At 41.9% G+C, this 18496-nt stretch overlaps 1 protein-coding gene across 5 annotated transcripts in view; it reads left to right on the forward strand.

Moving 5' to 3' along the window:
* smoc1 (SPARC related modular calcium binding 1) overlaps positions 1-18496 on the forward strand; it is a 68411-nt gene extending 49915 nt beyond the window's left edge. For 2 of the 5 annotated variants that reach the window (XM_033642337.2, XM_033642342.2), the window contains 4 exons: positions 5923-6028; positions 7385-7629; positions 8552-8585; positions 17616-17798. In XM_033642337.2, the coding sequence (XP_033498228.1) occupies positions 5923-6028; positions 7385-7629; positions 8552-8585; positions 17616-17655 (425 nt within the window). In that variant the 3' untranslated portion in view covers positions 17656-17798. Of the gene's footprint in view, positions 1-5922; positions 6029-7384; positions 7630-8551; positions 8606-17615 lie in introns of all 5 variants that reach the window. The other 3 variants (XM_033642340.2, XM_033642339.2, XM_033642338.2) reach the window with 3 other exon arrangements.

Here is an 18496-nt window from a genome sequence, read left to right on the forward strand (position 1 = left end):
AGGTAGTGGCCAGCTTATACCCAGTTACATAATTCGGCATTCACCCTGACTTTTGCTTACAGAGCTAGCCCTGTGGTTGCGGTCCAGCCCAAAATTTCATGTAAATACATGATAAAATGAAGAACAGTAGGCTACACCAAGACAGCAGAAGGGACCTGCGTTCTCTAGAGCTTATCAAACTCCATTCTGGATTGATCACAACCCTCGTCTCCCCTTCTTAGCTGCATTTGGGGATGCACTTCCCCGCAAAATAAATGAAGGCTGCACAGCCTTCGGCCACTATAAGAGCAAAGCTCTACTGTTAACAGTTAATAATGATTAAATAAGGCCTTATATTATACAGACACGACCATCTCTCTAACAAATTAATGAGGCGATTCTCTCTTTTCTCAGCCAAAACTTCTATTTCCCCAGCGGCTAGCTAATTAGCTGGCTAGCTTGCTAATTCCACCATGCTATCATGCCACACTGGTTACAGACAGTGAGGAATACAGCAGTAGAAGACTGTCAGTGTCCATGGCTGTGTTAGCGCCTCTTCATATCAAAAGAGCAACAGCCAATGGGGAATCACCAACGTCATCACACACTCCGACCAATGGGTGTTTATGGCTTCGCCTCAGCGTTCCAGGCAAAAATAATGGATAAATGGTGAAAAAGTAGCTGAAAGTAATGAATATACTGTTCAAACAGTTAGCTAACTAAAAGTAATGGACAAATGACTAAAATAGTTACTGAAATTAATAAATATGCAGTTAGTTAAATAGTTAACTAAAAATAATGGCTAAATGTTTAAAATGGCTTCTGCCACCAATATACAAAGGCAAACGTAACCAAACTAACCTTAAAGGAAATGGCCACTTTAGAATGAAAATACAGACAGTACTTTCTGACCCTCATGCCGACAAGAAGTCCAGTGTAGTTTTTAATCCACAAAACTCGTTCGGGGTATCGGAGGATAGCAGCTGTTATTCCAGCTAACAGCTAGCTTGAATAACAGCTACACTTAAAGTGCATGGAACCCACATTTTGAAAATGTAATAAAACTCCACTAATGCATTTCAAAAACGTCAGAACGGCCCGTCCGTCATAATCCAAGTGCCCTGAAGCCACGACATGCAAAATTGACTTGAAATGACGTAATTTACTCCACTTTTATAGCATAATTTCTCACCATGGTCAGTTAGCCTGCCCTGCAGGCGTGCTGTGTTTACATGGCAACTCGCGCAAGACTCGAGAACTAGCACCACCACAAGCCATCAGCTAGTCTCGTCTAATATTGTGAATGGTGTAAAATTAATGATAAATTCAAATAAACCCATTTGGAACCTGATAGATGGTGTACTGAAGGGGCACTTGAGTTCATCCGACAGGGCTGCGGGGGTGCATCTTAACGAAAATGTTGGGAACCACTGGATTAAAATGGTCAATAAAGAGCATTGTAGGTCAGGGACTTAGAAAGTATGTCTATTTTCATTTGTTACAGTCAGCCTCACACTAACTGACCAGATAGAGGGTTTTGATTAAGAACTGACCAAACCACACTTTGTGGTGTCGGACTGCCTGGCAGCAAAGATCAGAGACTCTCCTCTAATCCAGAGGTCGTAACCCCGGCTCATTCTCCTCTGCCCTTGTTACTGCTCACTTACGTTTGTTGCCCCTCTGTTTCCCCATCATTTAAAGTTGCATTGTAACTCTTATTTAATTCCCATCTGGTGAGTTTACAGAGTCAAGCATGACTCCTGACTGTGCAGCAGATGTGTGGCATGTTTTATGGAAGGTGTGAGTGTTGCGGGGTGTGGTGGTGAGGCTGTGGGGGGGGCTGCTGGGGGTGTTGGAGACCACAGGGTGCTGAGTGGAGATATTTTTATGTACTGTAGAGGGATGTTCTGAACCACCACAACAAAGCACAATATTTCATGGTCATCCCATCAAGGCGAAAAGAGAAGAATGCTTGAGAGGGCAGTCTATTAACAGCATGCAGCTACAGGTTCAGTCTCACTGTACATAAAGTGACACAATACCACCTCTGTCAGGAGGAGCAGGTAAGAGCTCTTCCCCTGAGACCAAAGGCTCGGATCTGTTAACTTCCAGTTCAGTCGGTTCAGGAACTGGATTTTATTCAAAACCTTTATTAGGAAAAATCCGTGTGAATAGTTTAATCTTAATTAGTAATCTACAAATAATTTGACATTAACGTATTGTTTGGTGAAAAATAATAATTTTGCTTCCATTTATATTGTCTCGTCAAACACTGCAAAGACCAGGACTGAAATGCAGCATCCTTAATAATGTTTCTTATGCTTAAAGCGACACTTGCACAGTGGTGAAGCAGCAGTTGGAAATAATTTTAGCACCCACCATTTTTGTAATGTGGTAACAGTAAATTGCACCACACACTAAAACCCAAATTACACTTTCCACATCTATGAAGCAGTGAGGGTCTGAGTGGCGTTCATTTTGCTAATTTTGGTGGACTGTTTGTGCTGACAAACTCTGCAAATGCAAAGATGTGACATTTATATTTGAAGACACCCGGCGCCGTATGAACACAACTGAATATCAGGGATTTAATGTTGACCAAACCAGCTGCTGTGTGATCAGTTTAAGAAAGAAAAGATTTTATTGTTGGTGGACCCAGCTTTATGAGCTTTGTAGAGACTTCTTACTTAGAGTTGCTCAGCAAAGAAAGTCCTCTCAGTCGAGCGCAGATCTCCACCAGGCAGACACATTTCGGCTGCCCGAGCTCATCACTGCCATTCTAGACAATTCACATCAGAGCTTGATGCTAACTTTTTTCCCAAGGAGCACATGTGCTCCTAAGTTGAAAAAGTAAGGAGCGCACAAAGATCTTTAGGGGCACAATGTAAATTGATCAAATAATGTGTTTTCCGTAATAAACATGATGCAAATAGACATTTACAAGCAAAATTATTTAATGAATTTGTATACAAAATGTACAGAAAGGTAAAATCATCAAGTTTTGACAAAGTATTGCAATTTAGTTTTGTCTTTAATGTTATTATCTTATATATATTATCTTTGCAATATGATTATCTTATATAATGTTATTACTATCCTAAAACATTCTCCAGGTCCTCTGAAACTCTGCAGGACTTATTTCCACCCTGCCCAGCAGCGGTACCGTGGCGAACGGTCCCTAACTGCGGGGAGAACAGAGCAGGCTTCCCCGGAGGTCCGCCGTTTTTCCCGGTCCCTCGTCTCCGCCACACTTTGACTTATTTCCAACCAGCCGACAGCCTGGCAGTGGAGAACTGTCCCTAACTGCGGGGAGAACGGAGCAGGCTTCCCCAGAGGTCCACCGCTTAACCCGGTCCTTCTCTGCCACACTTTGACTTATTTCCAACCAGCTGACAGCCTGGCTGTGGATAACGGTCCCTAACTGCGGGGAGAATGGAGCAGCCTTCCCCGGAGGTTCGCTACTTAACCCGGTCCGTCTCCTCCACACTTTGACTTATTTCCAAGCTGCCCAGCAGCGGTAGCCTGGAGAACGGTCTCTCACTGTGGGGAGAGGGCTTCCCCGGAGGTCCGCCGCTTAACCCGGTCTGTCTCCTCCACACTTATTTCCACCCTGCCAACAGTGGGACATATTCATTGTGCCGACAGTGGCTTGGAAAACCGCCCATTACCGTGTCACACGGGGAAGAGGGAAGGTGGCTGGAGTTCCTCCAACATTTGCGGTTAGATTATATATATATCATATTTTTTTATTGACAAAAATATAGGCTGCTTCGGCTGATTTTTTTATGCGCACATGTGCCCCTAAATATTTTTTACAGTTTGCACACACCTATTTTTAGCCACAAATGCAAGTGAAACGCTCGCACCGTCGAGCACTGCGCATAATTCCAGCAGAAGCGCTGCAGCATGTTTCAGAAGATACGTTAAAATTATGAAGATGAATGTACTTTTAATGAGTGAAACACAACCACAAATCTTTGATCCATGTTGCCCATAACTAGAGTTTAAACGATATTAACTTTGTCTATAGGCTACAGCACAACAAATTAGGAAATACCAATAGTAAACACGATTAAAACAGACCAAAAAAACAAAAAAAAACATTAGCCTTTTCAGTTACTCCTGGTAGAAGCACAAATATCAAGAGAAAAAAAAAATCAACAGTCTTTGTCAAGACAGCAGCAGAGAACAGAAATGGGGACTAATTCATCTTGTACAATTAAGTAGGAAATAACATTAACACAACTAAAACAGAGAAAGAAAGAAACCATTTAATTGCCCACTAACTTAATTGAGGTACAAAATATCAGGGAGAAATGACCAAATAAAATCCCTGAATCAGGCAGACAAAATGACCCGCTTATAAAAAGCTTCCATTGTGGTATGACGCCGTGCAGCAGATGGAACAAAACCAGGTGACAGGTGGACTGTGGAGAGTTGTGGCTCCAGTTGCCTTACAGTCAAGATGACGAAGAAGCTAACAAAACAAAAACTAATTAATCTCGTGCCTAACTGAAGTGAATCATAACATAGTGGGTTTGGAATTCATCTGCAGATGAGTTAAAAGTAAGACCAAACTTTTCCATGGATGTCAGTTCTTGAGTCACGAAGAAAGCCAAAATGTGGCCTACAACAGACTGTACGGTGTGTTGTTTTTAACCGAAACAATTTCCGAAAAACTTGCAGCAGGTTTTTCCAAGAACTGTAAAACACGGCAACCATGAAAGGTCCTTGAGCATACAGTCATAAATGTAGAGACATAATATTGGGATGACTGGTCCAGTAGTTCGGCAGACAAGTTGCAGACAGACACACACACGCATGCATGCACACTCACAATCAGTGCATTATCAAACGCATGGATAATGCGTTTAAGGCGCTACGACAACTCAGGTGGGAGAAACTGAGAAGAAAAATCTCTATTTAAACTACTCATATGTAATAAACATTTGTAATCTGCGAAGATGCATCACAGTGAAACATTACTTTGTTTTAATGGTTTAAAAGCTAAAAATAAAGGATGGTAACCTTGTTTGGTGCAGCTTTAATGTGTTTTAACATCAAATCCAAGTGGCCCTGCACCACACTGTGCCCTTGACACCTTGCCACATAGGCAGCATACAACATAATGGCTTGTGCTTTGTAACACCCCAATTTAACACTTGGATTAAGGCGCAGCAAGGCAGTGCTTTCCCGAGCTTGTCGCGTCGTAGGAAATGCTAATTGGATTCACCTGGCAGGGCAGCGGACCACCTCCCACAGAACCCCCCGAGCCAGCACAAAAGGAATGAAAAGACATGAACAGAGCGGAGAACAAGGAGGCCACAAACGCTCAGAGGAAGGGGAGGAGGGGATTGACTAAGAAAGCTTGAGCAAGGAGGCTGAAAAAAGAAAAAAAAGAATGAGAAGATTAGTTTACTATGCAGCTGCGTTTGAAGTTTCCCTTTAAGAGACACAATTAGGAGGGAAAAATTTGCACTGGTTTAGCGTGCTATTAAAACCATACATCTGGGCAATTAAAATGAGCTACCCAAGGTGTTCAGAATTGTGTCATAAAAGTTAACAGGTCTGCGCTGCTCAACAAAACTCTCTCATCACCACACACTTCTGTTCCACCTCTCGCCATGTGCCGCAACTCTGCTTTTCTCAGCTCTTACAAAACGGTCTAACTATGTATTTCTCTTGTATTGAAAATACATTCGTAGTGATTCAGCAGTAATTGTAAACGTAAGCCAGTTAACAGTTACACCTGGTTTGTTGTTAAGCCATGTGAAAGTTTGCCTGCTTTCTTTTACAGTGTAACAGCCGTTTTCCGTTTGACATCTGTCACAGTGGTTCACTGGTGTCGAGGCAGTAGAGGCACTTCAGCTTCACTGCGCCATAATGACTCAAATTATGTGTGGAAGGTAATTTTGGTGTATTTTTGTCTTTGATTTGTGCCAGGCTGCCCAGAGGGGAAGAAAGTGGAATTTATTACAAGCTTGTTAGATGCCCTCACCACAGACATGGTGCAAGCCATAAACTCACCAGCCCCCTCTGGTGGTGGGAGGTAAGTAGAGTCATGTACCACTGAAGACCCCAGAGTCTTGTACCTGAGCAGGACAGCTCAGGTACAAGACTCATTCATGGAAAACTTCCACCACCTCTGGTTTTTCTCAGATAATCCTTCCCTCTGGTTTTCTGAATTGAATGCTAATATTTCATCTCTGACACGCAGAGATCTTGGCACAGACACTGACAGGGTTTGTGTTTACTTTCCATCAATGCTAGAACTTTATACACTGATGGGACTGGAAGGTATTTGGGATTAAAGCTGTCCATAATATGGAGTATGTCAATCCGCACTGAGCTCTCTGCGAAGCAGAGAATTGATTTTAAATTATTTTATTGCAAGCTGAGCTGTCATAACATGCGGTCATCTGCCTGACCTATCCAGTTTCACACCTTTAGATTTTTATTTATTGGAAATCAACATCATGAACCAGTCTTTGAATGTGAAGTAATGTGATCACATGCCAAATATCAGTGTTTCATGCAGGATTAGAATCTTTTATTAGCCTGTTTTAAAGGCACATTAAACGTGTTATCTTTAATGTGTTAATGTGAACGTCCTCTGTATTTCCAGTTTATTCTTGTGTGTATGTTGCACTATTGGTGTGTTATAGTTATGACTAATGGTGAAACTGTGTTTATCTTTTGAGCAGTTTACATCAGATGTATTTTGCTACTTCCCTAATCATAGTCAGGCTAGGTGATTAATCATATGTCTTTTTTAATTACAATTTTGGCTTAAAATGATAATGAAAACAAGATAATCGAGTTGAAATTATTATGAAATGATCATTCACTTTTACAATCATTTTGGCTTGCACTCCCTTCCTTTACAGCAGCGTGCTCAAAGTTGCCAACTTGGCGACTTACTCACTAGACTTTGCAACTTTTCTTAGACCCTCTGAGAAACTTTATTTCCAAAAAGCAACTAGTGACAAATTTAGCAACTTATCAAGACCAACAGGGGAAAAGTGAGAAATAAAGTATATTTAAATATATTATGGTTCAAAAATATACTGGAATTCATTCCCATGCATGCTGCTCAGGGTGATCACAGTCCACGGCTCTTTTGTCAATAGCAGGGAGTCTCTTCCTCTCCTCTTGTGTTGTGTTAATCTTTAAATGTTATTTATCACATCATTTATCAGATTTTTTATTTGTTTTTAATTAGAATTAAATTCAAGAAAGAAAAAAAAGGCAAAGAGTTCAACAAATGGGTGTTTCCAAAGTCAATGAGTGATCATGTTAAATAATTGTGATCTCAATGTTGACCAAATAATTGAGTGTATTTTGCCATAATCGAGCAGCCCTCCATTCAGTGTGTTGAAACATTCATGTTTAACCTCTCCATCAGGTTTGTTGAGCCTGATCCCAGTCACACTTTAGAGGAGAGGGTGGTGCACTGGTACTTCGCCCAGCTGGATAACAACGGCAGTCACGACATCAACAAGAAGGAGCTAAAGCCGTTTAAGAGGTACCTGAAGAAGAAAGCCAAACCCAAGAAATGCGCCCGCAAGTTCACCGACTACTGCGACCTGAATAAGGACAGAGCCATCTCCCTGCAGGAGCTGAAAGGCTGCCTGGGCGTCAGCAAGGAGGGTAAGGAAGGCTGGGGAGAACTTGATGGTTGAGAGTGTTAGCAGGGTCATGACTCCAGTGTGACCTCAGGCCAGCTGGGAAAATCTGCATATAGACTCCTGTCTCCTATAACAACTAGTTAGAGACGCCCCTTGGTACGCAGATCTCATGGTCTACAGCTCAACAGCTACTTCAATGAAAATAAAACAAATGAAATCTCTCATGAAAATGTCAGATTTAGGATTTAAGAGAATAAAAGGGGTGCTTGGTTGTGTCAGGATGACTAATTTCCATGTGTTTTTAAAACTGCCAAGTGCATAAGTGTAAAGTATAATACACAGAACCATTTCCATTCATTCCCACATGAGATTTTTACTAATATTTTCATCATGTCATTGGTTTAGAAAGTCAAGTCATTTAGAGGAAGGGATGAAGTATGTGTGGTGCATGTGACAAACAGATGTGTTGGCAGTCTACATAAGGTGCACTGCTCCACTTAGCACTCACTGATGAATATTTAGACTAGGCTAATGTATTAGTGGATCCTCGGCACTGTCTGGGCCGGAAAACTGTAACTACTCATCATGAGTATACAGACTGGTTCTAATAGAGATCATTAACAACTGTCAGTGAGAGGCTGCTGCCAGCTACCATCCAAGTGTTAAAACAGCCAAGAGAAAAACTTAGAAAATTAATTTCTTAAAAGTTAGGAGATGTTCAGAGGTTGTAAAACACATTTAACACACAAATGATAATGTAAACTGTCACAATGTAAATGAACTGCAGTGATGACAATGATTTTTTTGCAGGAGCTGTATTGACGCACAATGATGCTATATTTAAATTGTACTATTTTTATTTTTATTTTCTTTCATGGCATATTTCAAGGTGACTTAAGAGCAAGACATACACCTCTCTAACCTTTGTTGTTTTTCTTCTGCAGGTAGCTCAACAACAAGTGGCAGCCAAGGGACAAGGCAAGGGACAAAATTGTTCAGTAAGGCAAACTAATATGCTTTCACTAACTCTGGCTGCCTCCGGCTCTGAGTGCTGTAGTTGGCTTATTGTGTAACACATTAACATGCATATTGCTGAAATGCGTACAGCTAGTTGACACAGCAGCACCTGATATACATGCAAAGCTTTATGTGATGAGCACCGAAAATTTCAGTTTGAGGTTTATGTCCTTTTGTATCTGTATAGATATGCAGTAATGCGTAGTGTGTGTTGTTATTAGCTGATATTTTAGAGGGTGGTTCAGTAAGAGTCAGATTTTGTCTCCAGGGAGTGAAATCTCATCTAATGTTATGATCATTAAGACAAAAATGACATTTGTGGTTTTATTCTTATTAGTAGGCCTGAAAAACCTGAAGCCAGCTCTTCAGATGACTTTTACAGGGTTGGAACTCACACTTATTTGCATTTCATTGGTTAATCTGCTGATTATTTTCTCCATTAATCAATCATTTTGTCCATAAAATGTAACACAAAAGTGACAAATGGGGTAGTGGAATAATTTACTAAAGCCCAGTCTTCTTTTATTTGAGCATCCATCCAAAACCAAGCTATTTAATTTACCATCTTAAATGACAAAAAGCAAATCAGCAAATCCTCACATTTGAGCAGCTGAGTGGAGGATGTTGCTTGAAAAATTACTGAAACGATTATTTGAATAGTTGCCAATTAATTTTATGTCAATCAACTACTCAATTTTTTCAGCTCTAGACATTTGTGACATCTTTTTCTTGTTCCTACTTCAATTGAAACAACAAGAAATTGGCTGAAAGAGTCTAAAATGCCACAAAGGAATCATCATACATTTTGCTGATTGTCTTTATCTTTTAGACTCTCCTCCTTTTCTTAATCTCCTTTTCGATCCGTCAGGATCGCCCCCCATCGAGAGATTATGGGTCCCGTTGGTGCTGTTGACTCTGGCCACTGGGCCGTTCAGCACAACATAGCACTGAGGTCATGTGTTTACCCTGGCGCTGGCTCGCCGCGCCTGGAGAACAGTGGCTCGGAGCGGGCATAACGTCAGGCCTCTCGGACCCTGGGCACAGCTGCCAGGATAAACAGCCACAGTATTGGAAGAGCAGTGAAGGAGGCTCGGCCGGTTGTTTTCCTTGTGGTCACCTAATCTCTCACCTCCATGCTTAAGAGCTGGAGGTAAACGGCCTGACAGCTTTATACGGCTCCTCATGCTGCCACTCAGGCACTCTGGGCTAGTGATGATTGTGGAGAGAGTGAGGTATGTAAAGAGAGACGGAGACTGAGAGGAAGCTTGCATGAAAGAAGCAGGAGTCTGTAAGAACATATGGCAGCATTCTGCCTTGACTAAGATAGACGGCCACTGTGTTCAGGTATGCCTAGCTGATCCTCAATGGCCTGGATCCCTTTAAGTCAAGCTGCCGTTGCCAGACGTTAAATCTCATCATGCTCTGTCGCAGCTTCGGATCGTCACTGGAGTGTTATTGGACATATTTACAGTTTACAGTGCGTGCTTTTTGGTGAAGGATTGTAAGCATGTGGGGCATAGTGGAGCACATCTGTATGAGGCTCCTCGGTCTCGACACGTTGGCAGCAGCGAAGGAAAACATCTGAATACCTTGTGTGAGTTTTGAAGTGCTGCAGAGGGTGGCATCCATTCTCTGGAGAGACTGGAATCCTCATTATAGATGAGATATGTAACAGAAGCTCAGGGCGATGAATTTCTCTTCTCACAGTCGGGCCACTGGTTAGCAGCAGGTCTGGTGGTTCGGCATTATGTCTCCTTCACTGTGATGAACAAAACACAAAATGTTTCACTGTTAAACTTGTTGCAATGGGTTCTGACAGCAGAGTTCATGATGTTCTTTTCAGAAGTCTTAATTCCATTTCGAAAGATGTAAACATATTTTTGAATAAGTACAAACACATGCGGGTGTGCATGTACGAATGATTGCACGCACAAAAACACACCAAATATGGGAAAACGCAATTATAAGATATTAGAGGATCTGTTGTGAGTGCTTACAGAGCTGTTGTTGAGCATGAGTGGTTGTAATTTTTTTCTGCAACACACAGTACGTCCAGTACAATCACAGCATGCACAACTTCAGACTGAAGTCGTGACTTTACACGGAGGTTGAACGATGTACAGTTATAACTGCTGGTGAATGATAGAAACGTTGAGTATTCTTAAACTTTGGGTCAAAAATGGACCAACACAAAGTTTACCAATAATCATTTATTCAGGAAGTCTCGCTGAGATCAAGATCTCTTTTACAAGAATCTAGAAGTTTACATACTACATACCACAGCTCAGTCATCACACACACACACACACACACACACACACAGTGGTTTAAGGGTGGTGGCAGAAACATGAGCATACAGGTATCTACGTGATCCAGTGTAGATAGTACAGTGAATTTGTTTTTCAAGAGAAACAAGCTTTGATCCTGTTTGATCCTGTCTTTCAGTTTTCAAGCCAGGTGTTCAACCTGAGTGTTGTAGGCCAATAAGAAGACGGAGTAAGAGACCTTTGAAAAGAAACATTTCTTCTTTGTGTTAAGAAAAGAATTTCAAAATATTTCTTTTCACAAAGCAACCAGAAATCCAAAGTTCGGAGCTGATCTTCCTCTGGTGTATTAAAATATTGTCTGTAGAACAGATGTAAAGCTTCACGTACACATGCACTAGTGTTGTCACGGTACGATACCAGTGACAGTATCACGGTTCTGAGTAGTATTACAATACCACAGCAAAAATGAGGCAGATGTGCCTTTTAACATTTATAAAAAGATAAATCACTTTTCTATAATACATCAATGATATTTCAATGGAATAAATTACTTATTGACTTATTCATACTTCAAAAATGGCATCAATAAGTGATTAACATAGGGGGGATCGAAATAAAATAAATAAAATCAAAATCAACCAAAAATCAACCAGCCACCCTCCTCCCCTGACAAGTTAAGAACAGTCCCTTAAGTGCGGTGAGGTTTGTGGACTGTTACCTGCCACAAAGAGAGAAATGTGAATGGCTCATTTCTCCTCTGACACGTCACATACCTGTGTGTGTGTTCAGGTACTGCTAGGCAGTCGTGACACCAACAAAGAGGAAATTATTAGACCTGGAGCCGGGCTTCTCGGTCGCCGGTAAACCGCGCTATCTTGCGGTGGCTATAGTGCTCCGCCGTATTCCTGTCTGTGACCCCCGTTCAACCCACAACCAGCAGGATTCGCCTTTCATTTCTGCTGCTGGTTGAAATCTGTACTCGCACAGCGTGCTCCTGAATGATTTCTTTTGCTTGCACAAAACTATTTTTAGTCGCAAATGCGAATAAAATGCTCGCACCATAGAGCTCTGCGGAAAACAAATCACTGTAGCATATATAAACAAATCTAGCCTACAAGTAAAAAAAAATAAAAAATAACTTTCACTGCTTAAAGACACTCAGTAGCTCAGCTAATACCTGAAATGTCACTGGAAAACAAACCACTGCAGCAGCATATTGAGTGCCAGGTGGCCAGCACGTGCCGTTATTGGACGGCGCATGGACACTCACCCTCTTGCGATTGGACTTTGAACTTACCCCACAGTAGTGGTACCGTGAGGTACCGTAGTACTACGGTACTCCAACATTATGGTATCATATGTACTGTGGTGTTTAAGTACCGTGGTCTACCATCGGTACCAGTATACCCTGCAACACGAACATGCACTAAAATCAACTGCTCCTCCATATTTATCATGGACTGATATTTACAGAGGAAATTAAAAAGATATCTGCCGGCTGTGATTCGTTGTTCCTTGTCACATGGCCTGCGGTGGGCATTGCTGCGTTCCAGAACTTGAACTTTGTGTATCTCAGGATGCGGCAATCGCAGTTTGGAAAATAGGTGCCTGGGAAAGCATCAGTGCATCAGTGTCACTCTTCCTTTTAAGACCCGCCTTCTGTGCATCTACATTGACAACAATGTTGTGTGCAGGCAAAGCGGCGCAGCATGTGTTTGAGTCCTAAGAAATATCGCCACCTCTTTACTGAAAGCATTCAGGGGCTGATCACCTGTCAAAGGTGCTTTGAAACTTCCTGCACTGTTGTGTATCTGAAGGTGGACAAAAACAGTCAGATATGTCCCGTCTGCTGTTCTCTGTCAAACTCCTCTCCTCCTTTCTCGTCTCCTTCCCTGCTCTCTGGTCTCTTCCTCTCCTGTTTGTCCTGGCTGTGTCCGTCATTAGGCAGGAATGAAAGGAGGGCATTATGAGGCAGGCCTGGCACCGAGGCTGCAGGACCATTAGAGAGCCCAGAGCCCCATCCTCTCAGAGCCAACAGCAATTACTCCACACCACTTGTGTTTTAATTACTGTGACATCAGCTCAACACACTGTGCTGCGTTTAAGGTAACAGCGGTCAACCGAGAGGGCTGTGACAGTTAGATAAGCTTCGCTTTGCTTACCATCACTACTTGTTACCCTGGTGATGAGTTTACCAAAAAATAATCCTTATTTATGGGCTGAGGGTAAACTCAGGGCTGTGTATCCACCTCCTTAGCCGAGCCCTTTCCCCCCACTTGCAACCATGTGCTGGTATACCATGATTCCCAGCTCTTGAGCCAAGCGTCTTTATTGGCTGGTCCCAGGTGAGGTGAGGCGATTCACTGTCAGACAGGATCTGCTTTCAGCTCTTTATCACAAGTGGGGCCAAGGTGTCCAGGGAGAGGCAAGGCAGCTTTGTGTTGTTAATGGCACAGACAGTGTCCTCAGTGACTGCGAGGAGAAGAGGGAGAGGACCATTCGCTGCTCTGGAGCCTGGTAATTGCAAAGTCGATTCATCAGCACCACTGTGGCTCAGCTCCTCACAACAGAGACATTTATCTGAACTAAAGAGAGGAACAGCATGACTTCACTGGAGAGAGCTATCAGGAAATACTGTGCTGTTGCATAGTTTAACAGGTAGAACATGCCACTGGTGCTGCCAAGGTAAAGACTTTATGACAGTGAATGTAGAAAAATACTACAGTTCTTGTTATTGAGCTGCAACTTCTTGCTTGAAGGTAACTTAAAAATCCATTAACACCAAAGAGGCCAAACTTCAGTCAAGGAACAGCTGGTCTGAATCTTAGAGCTGCAATACTTCAACATTCAAATATCTCTCCATGATTTCTTTATAATCTGTATTGACCTACATTAATGTTGCAAGACATGAGGATGCAAATGTTGACAGGTCATTCCTCCTGTCTGATGATATGGGTTGAGCCAAACAATTTACGTAAGTTCAGTCAGGACCACTTAAGTCAAAGAAAACTGTATTTGCATCCATTTGCAGTATTATATTTGGCGGTATGGCTCTGTTCTGGGGCCTCTCTGCCTTTCCTTGGGCGTATGCAAAAAGCCTAAGGCAGAGAGAGCACACCTCCCTGCCCTTCCATGCGCCCACATGGAAGACCTAAGTCAGGGAGAGCAGCAGCAAAGACCCCCCAGAAACAGAACAGAGCAGCATCAATGACAAACAGAAATGATATTGATAAGTCAGACACAGCATGAAAAGGGGGAGCTGGGGTGGAGGCAAGTTGCAAAGCGGCTTGCAGAGGAAACAGCAACAGTAGGCAGGCCAGAGCAGTTTAAACAGGATCCTCTGAATGAGAATTTGCCAATTTAGTTGTATCCAAAGGAATCGTGATCTATCAGCTCATCCATCTGTGGACTGGGCTGCTTCAGATCAGCTGATGTAGCTGGGATGTGAGCTAAGCTTCACACCGTGTCCTGCCTGAACTAACGCTATGCTCAATATCTGGCAAGATTAATGTGAAATCTGGGATGACCTTTAGCTCACCTGGAAGAGTGTGTGTCCTGTATAAGCCAGGTCCTCTACGGTGGCCAAGGTTTGATTCCAACCTGCCTCCCTTTCAATCCTTAGCTGTACTGTGAATGAAGTAAGCACACTGTTTGCCACATCTGCTGTTGTGGTGGCACGTCATGTAAACCGCATCACGTCTTGTACATTGAGTTTTTGCTGTTTGTGTTTAAAGTAAAAAAAAAAAGAAAACATTTTATGAACTGCGTGGATACAAGTTGATTTAGTGTTGTGTTTTTGTAACAGGCAGTAAAGAAAAATCAACATTTATTTATATAAAAATGTCAACAGTAGTCACCTGCATCCAACTAGTCATGGTAGAAATAGCTGGTCATAACATTTTACCTCATGCACTTAAAGTATAAAGCACTCACTACAGGACTCACTCACATGGAAGGTAATCTGTGATTTATGGAGTGCTGGAGGGTTTGTGATGCTTTAAAGTTTGAGAATTCTTGACTCTGAAGCAAACTCAGCGCCTGAGACTACAGAAGCTGAAATCAGCTGGACTTTTATTTCATGGCTAACATAACCGGCACTGACAGAGAGTGCACCTGCACATCCCCACCCCCACCGGCTGCTGTCACACACACAACTTCATGTAGGCCAGTAGAAAGTCCAGACACAAACTGCAAACTCAACCCTATGCATGTGTGCAACATACAGATACATGGAAAGACATACAATATTCACACAAATACAGCCCCATCTCAAATGCACAAACATGTAAACAGACATACACACCCAGACACACATTCACACACAGCCAGAGCTCTCACAGAGCTCAGAAGGACCTCTGCTCCCATCTGACAGCCATCTGTAAGCAATCTAAGCTCTTTACCCATCTCCTTTCCTCCAAGGCCTCTCCTCCCTCCCCCCCTCATCCACTCACCCACTCATCTGATTGATGAGTGAGCAGTCCATCCCTTGTGCAGCACACTGACTGTCCCATGCAACACGAACGCAACACAACTTCAGAGACATAACGTCACCACATGTGATGGTGGATATGGGTGCAGGGTACAGCTGCTTCACAGCCAAATTTAAGCTATTAACCACTGACTTTATCCTGTAGAGGTGACTTAAAAAAAAGTCAAGATAAACAGATGGTAAAGAAAGCTGACATGTTGCTGAGGGAGAGAAAAAATAAATGTGACAAACTGAAATAGACGAACATTTTCACTGTTTTTACTTAAGACAGTAACAGACTTTGCTCCATATTGCATTTTAAATTGTAATGAACAACACGCTAGATGGTAGACTATTTTCAACTATAACGTTACCTTTGCCTCTAAAGTTAGTGATTTTAAGTTAATTAATTAACTTTCAGAATTAGCTTTGCATATATTGTTAATAGTATTTACCATTCATTTTGTATGATTAGTTTTTGATGATTTTAATAGTGAGGTTAGTCAGTTAGCTTTTCTAACCAGCTACTAAAACGAAGAAAAGCATTGTCAACTTCATGAGGGCAGTCAGCTCTATGAACTTTTACTGCTCGATTTCACAAGACGCAGAGTTTAAAACAGAGCAGTAGCAACTTATGTTAGCTAAACTCTGAAAATCAGGCTGACATTGGTGCTACACTGATGCTGTGTCTCAAATTGCGTATTTGAGTGCATTTTAAGTGCGTTCACACTGAGAAATATGGAAAAATGCAGTGCACTATGAGTACCCGGATGGTGCACTCAAAACTATCAAGAAGTTGAGTCTGGAACTATGGATACTTTTCGCCGTCAATGGTTGCCATCTTGGCTACGTAGCAGAAGTGGAGCGACCACTTTTCAAACTGGAAATGGCGGCCGAGGACTGTGCGACCGTGAATGTTGCTGCATTGTACAAAAGTTATACATGTGTTTTTTGCACAAAGCACCACTATACTGTTGTCGGGTATAAGCCAGCAGTATGTTTATTGGGTTCATTTAGCAGTCTGTAATGATTTGGCACCACGGACGATAATGCGAATGCTAATGCTAGTTTGCTAACTAGCTAACAGCTGCACATTTTGACATTGTGGCAAACAGTGGCGGTAATGCTCCACTGGCTGGTTACAATTAGGCAATAAAAGAGGAAGAAGAGGTCGAAATTTGCGGCCGTCATTTCCGGAAAGTGCACAACGGCCGTATTTGGTTTGAGACAACACTACCCTGTTGAAATCTGCGCACTATGCCAATAAGTACATAGTGCACATAGTATACTACATGGAAGTGTACTAACGGAAGTATGTGATTTGAGACACACCAAGAGTGACTTGTTAATGCTGCTAACCGTTATCCAAGACAATACGATGGTTACGAAAATGATCAAAAGCACTATAAACAGGTGCCCAGTAGATCAGTGGGTAGGGCGGGCGTCTAATGTATAAGGCAATGTCCTTGCCATAAGGCCGCAGGGTCAATTCCAACCTGCCGCACTTTACTGCATGTCATCCCCCCCTCCCTCTCCCCCTTTCATGCTTAATCTTGCCTCTTTTTTTTTTTAATAAAGGCAAAAAAGGCAAAAAAAAAAAAATCTTAAATAAATAACACATACAACGAATGGTAAATACTATTAACAATATGTACAAAGCTTACTTTGAAAAGAGAAATATTTAACTTAAATGGGTGAAAAAGCACTGTCGAAGGCAAAAATGTTACTGTAGAGCTGACAGGAAGTAAATAGATGTGAATTTTCAAAATGGATTTACGTCACACTACATTGTGCAAGTTGAGTGACTTTTAATAGAAGTGATATATAGAGAGAAAAAACAGCAAGGCAAATAAAAATAAATGATGAAATAGTACATTTATTTTTGGTTCTTCGCTAAATAAAAAAATCGCAGTCTGGACTGGAGTCTGTTAAATTATTTAACTTAAGGAAAATTATGATGATGACACATGGGAGAAATATTTTTAGCTGCAGAGGATGGATCTGCTTTCCATATACACGGGTGTTGTCATTCAGAAACGCAACATTTTTACTGAACTATAATAGATGTTAGATACATTATTTAAATTGTGTGAGAGTCTGTCTAAGTGAGCTTCTGCCTGTGGAAAGATGCCATCGTCTGTCACGCAACAGCTATGTGTGAGAGCATCTGCATGCTGGACACTAAAACAGATGAGTGAATACATTTTCTTTTTTTCCCCCCCTCTGTTGTGCGCCTGTCTCTCTTTCTGTTCGCAGTAGGTCGTCTGGTGTGAGAAGAGAAGGATCCAGAAGCTGAGACGAGAGCAGAGGGCACAGAGGGAAGGCATCTGTACGCTTGCTGACAGGAAAGAGAAAGATGGAGCAGAAAAATTAGGAAGTTCCTGAGTTTCAAAAAAGTGAACGGAAAAACACGAAAACGAAGCGGCGCCAAAATATTTGCACTTTCTCCTCCCTATGTTTGACATTTTATCTGTTTGTACGTGTGTTGTTGTGTTTTTTTCTCTTCAAGTGACTGAAAAGGTCGATGTAAGAATGAGAATATATTTGTAAAAAGATGACAGGCTCACCACTGGAAGATGTGTATGTTACCACATTTCCCCTTGTGTTTCAGTCTGCTGTTGTGATTCGTTCTGTCCTCACATCACAGGAACAGGCACTAACACACATTTTATGGCCATTAAATTAAGCTTACATCTCCCCTGTTACAGATAGCAGCACACAGGCCAGTGGTAACTCACTGAAGAGGAGCTTACAGTGAGTCACATTCAGCCCAAATGTTGCTCGCTGCTCAAAAGAGTAGCTACACCAATCTAAAAGAATGTGTAATGTTGTATGTGAGCATGCAATATTAAGTGAACAGCATGTATTAGAATTAAACTGTGACCATGAAGTCTAATTTATCAGCACAGAATTAGCTGAATGAATCCCCTTGCACTGCACAGAACTTTCTAGATACATTAACATTTGGCTTAAGAATCTGATCTTTGTGGACAATGTCTGAGATGTGTTACGTCTGTATTTTGTTCAGTACATACCAGTGTTGGGGAAAGCTGTAAGTACTGAGTTACTTAATACACAGTTACTTAAAGGTACGCTATTTGTACAATCCAAAACCAATGCAAGACCATTATGTTGTA

Source organism: Epinephelus lanceolatus, chromosome 15, assembly GCF_041903045.1.
Source record: "Epinephelus lanceolatus isolate andai-2023 chromosome 15, ASM4190304v1, whole genome shotgun sequence".
In the NCBI taxonomy this organism is placed as follows: domain Eukaryota; kingdom Metazoa; phylum Chordata; class Actinopteri; order Perciformes; family Serranidae; genus Epinephelus; species Epinephelus lanceolatus.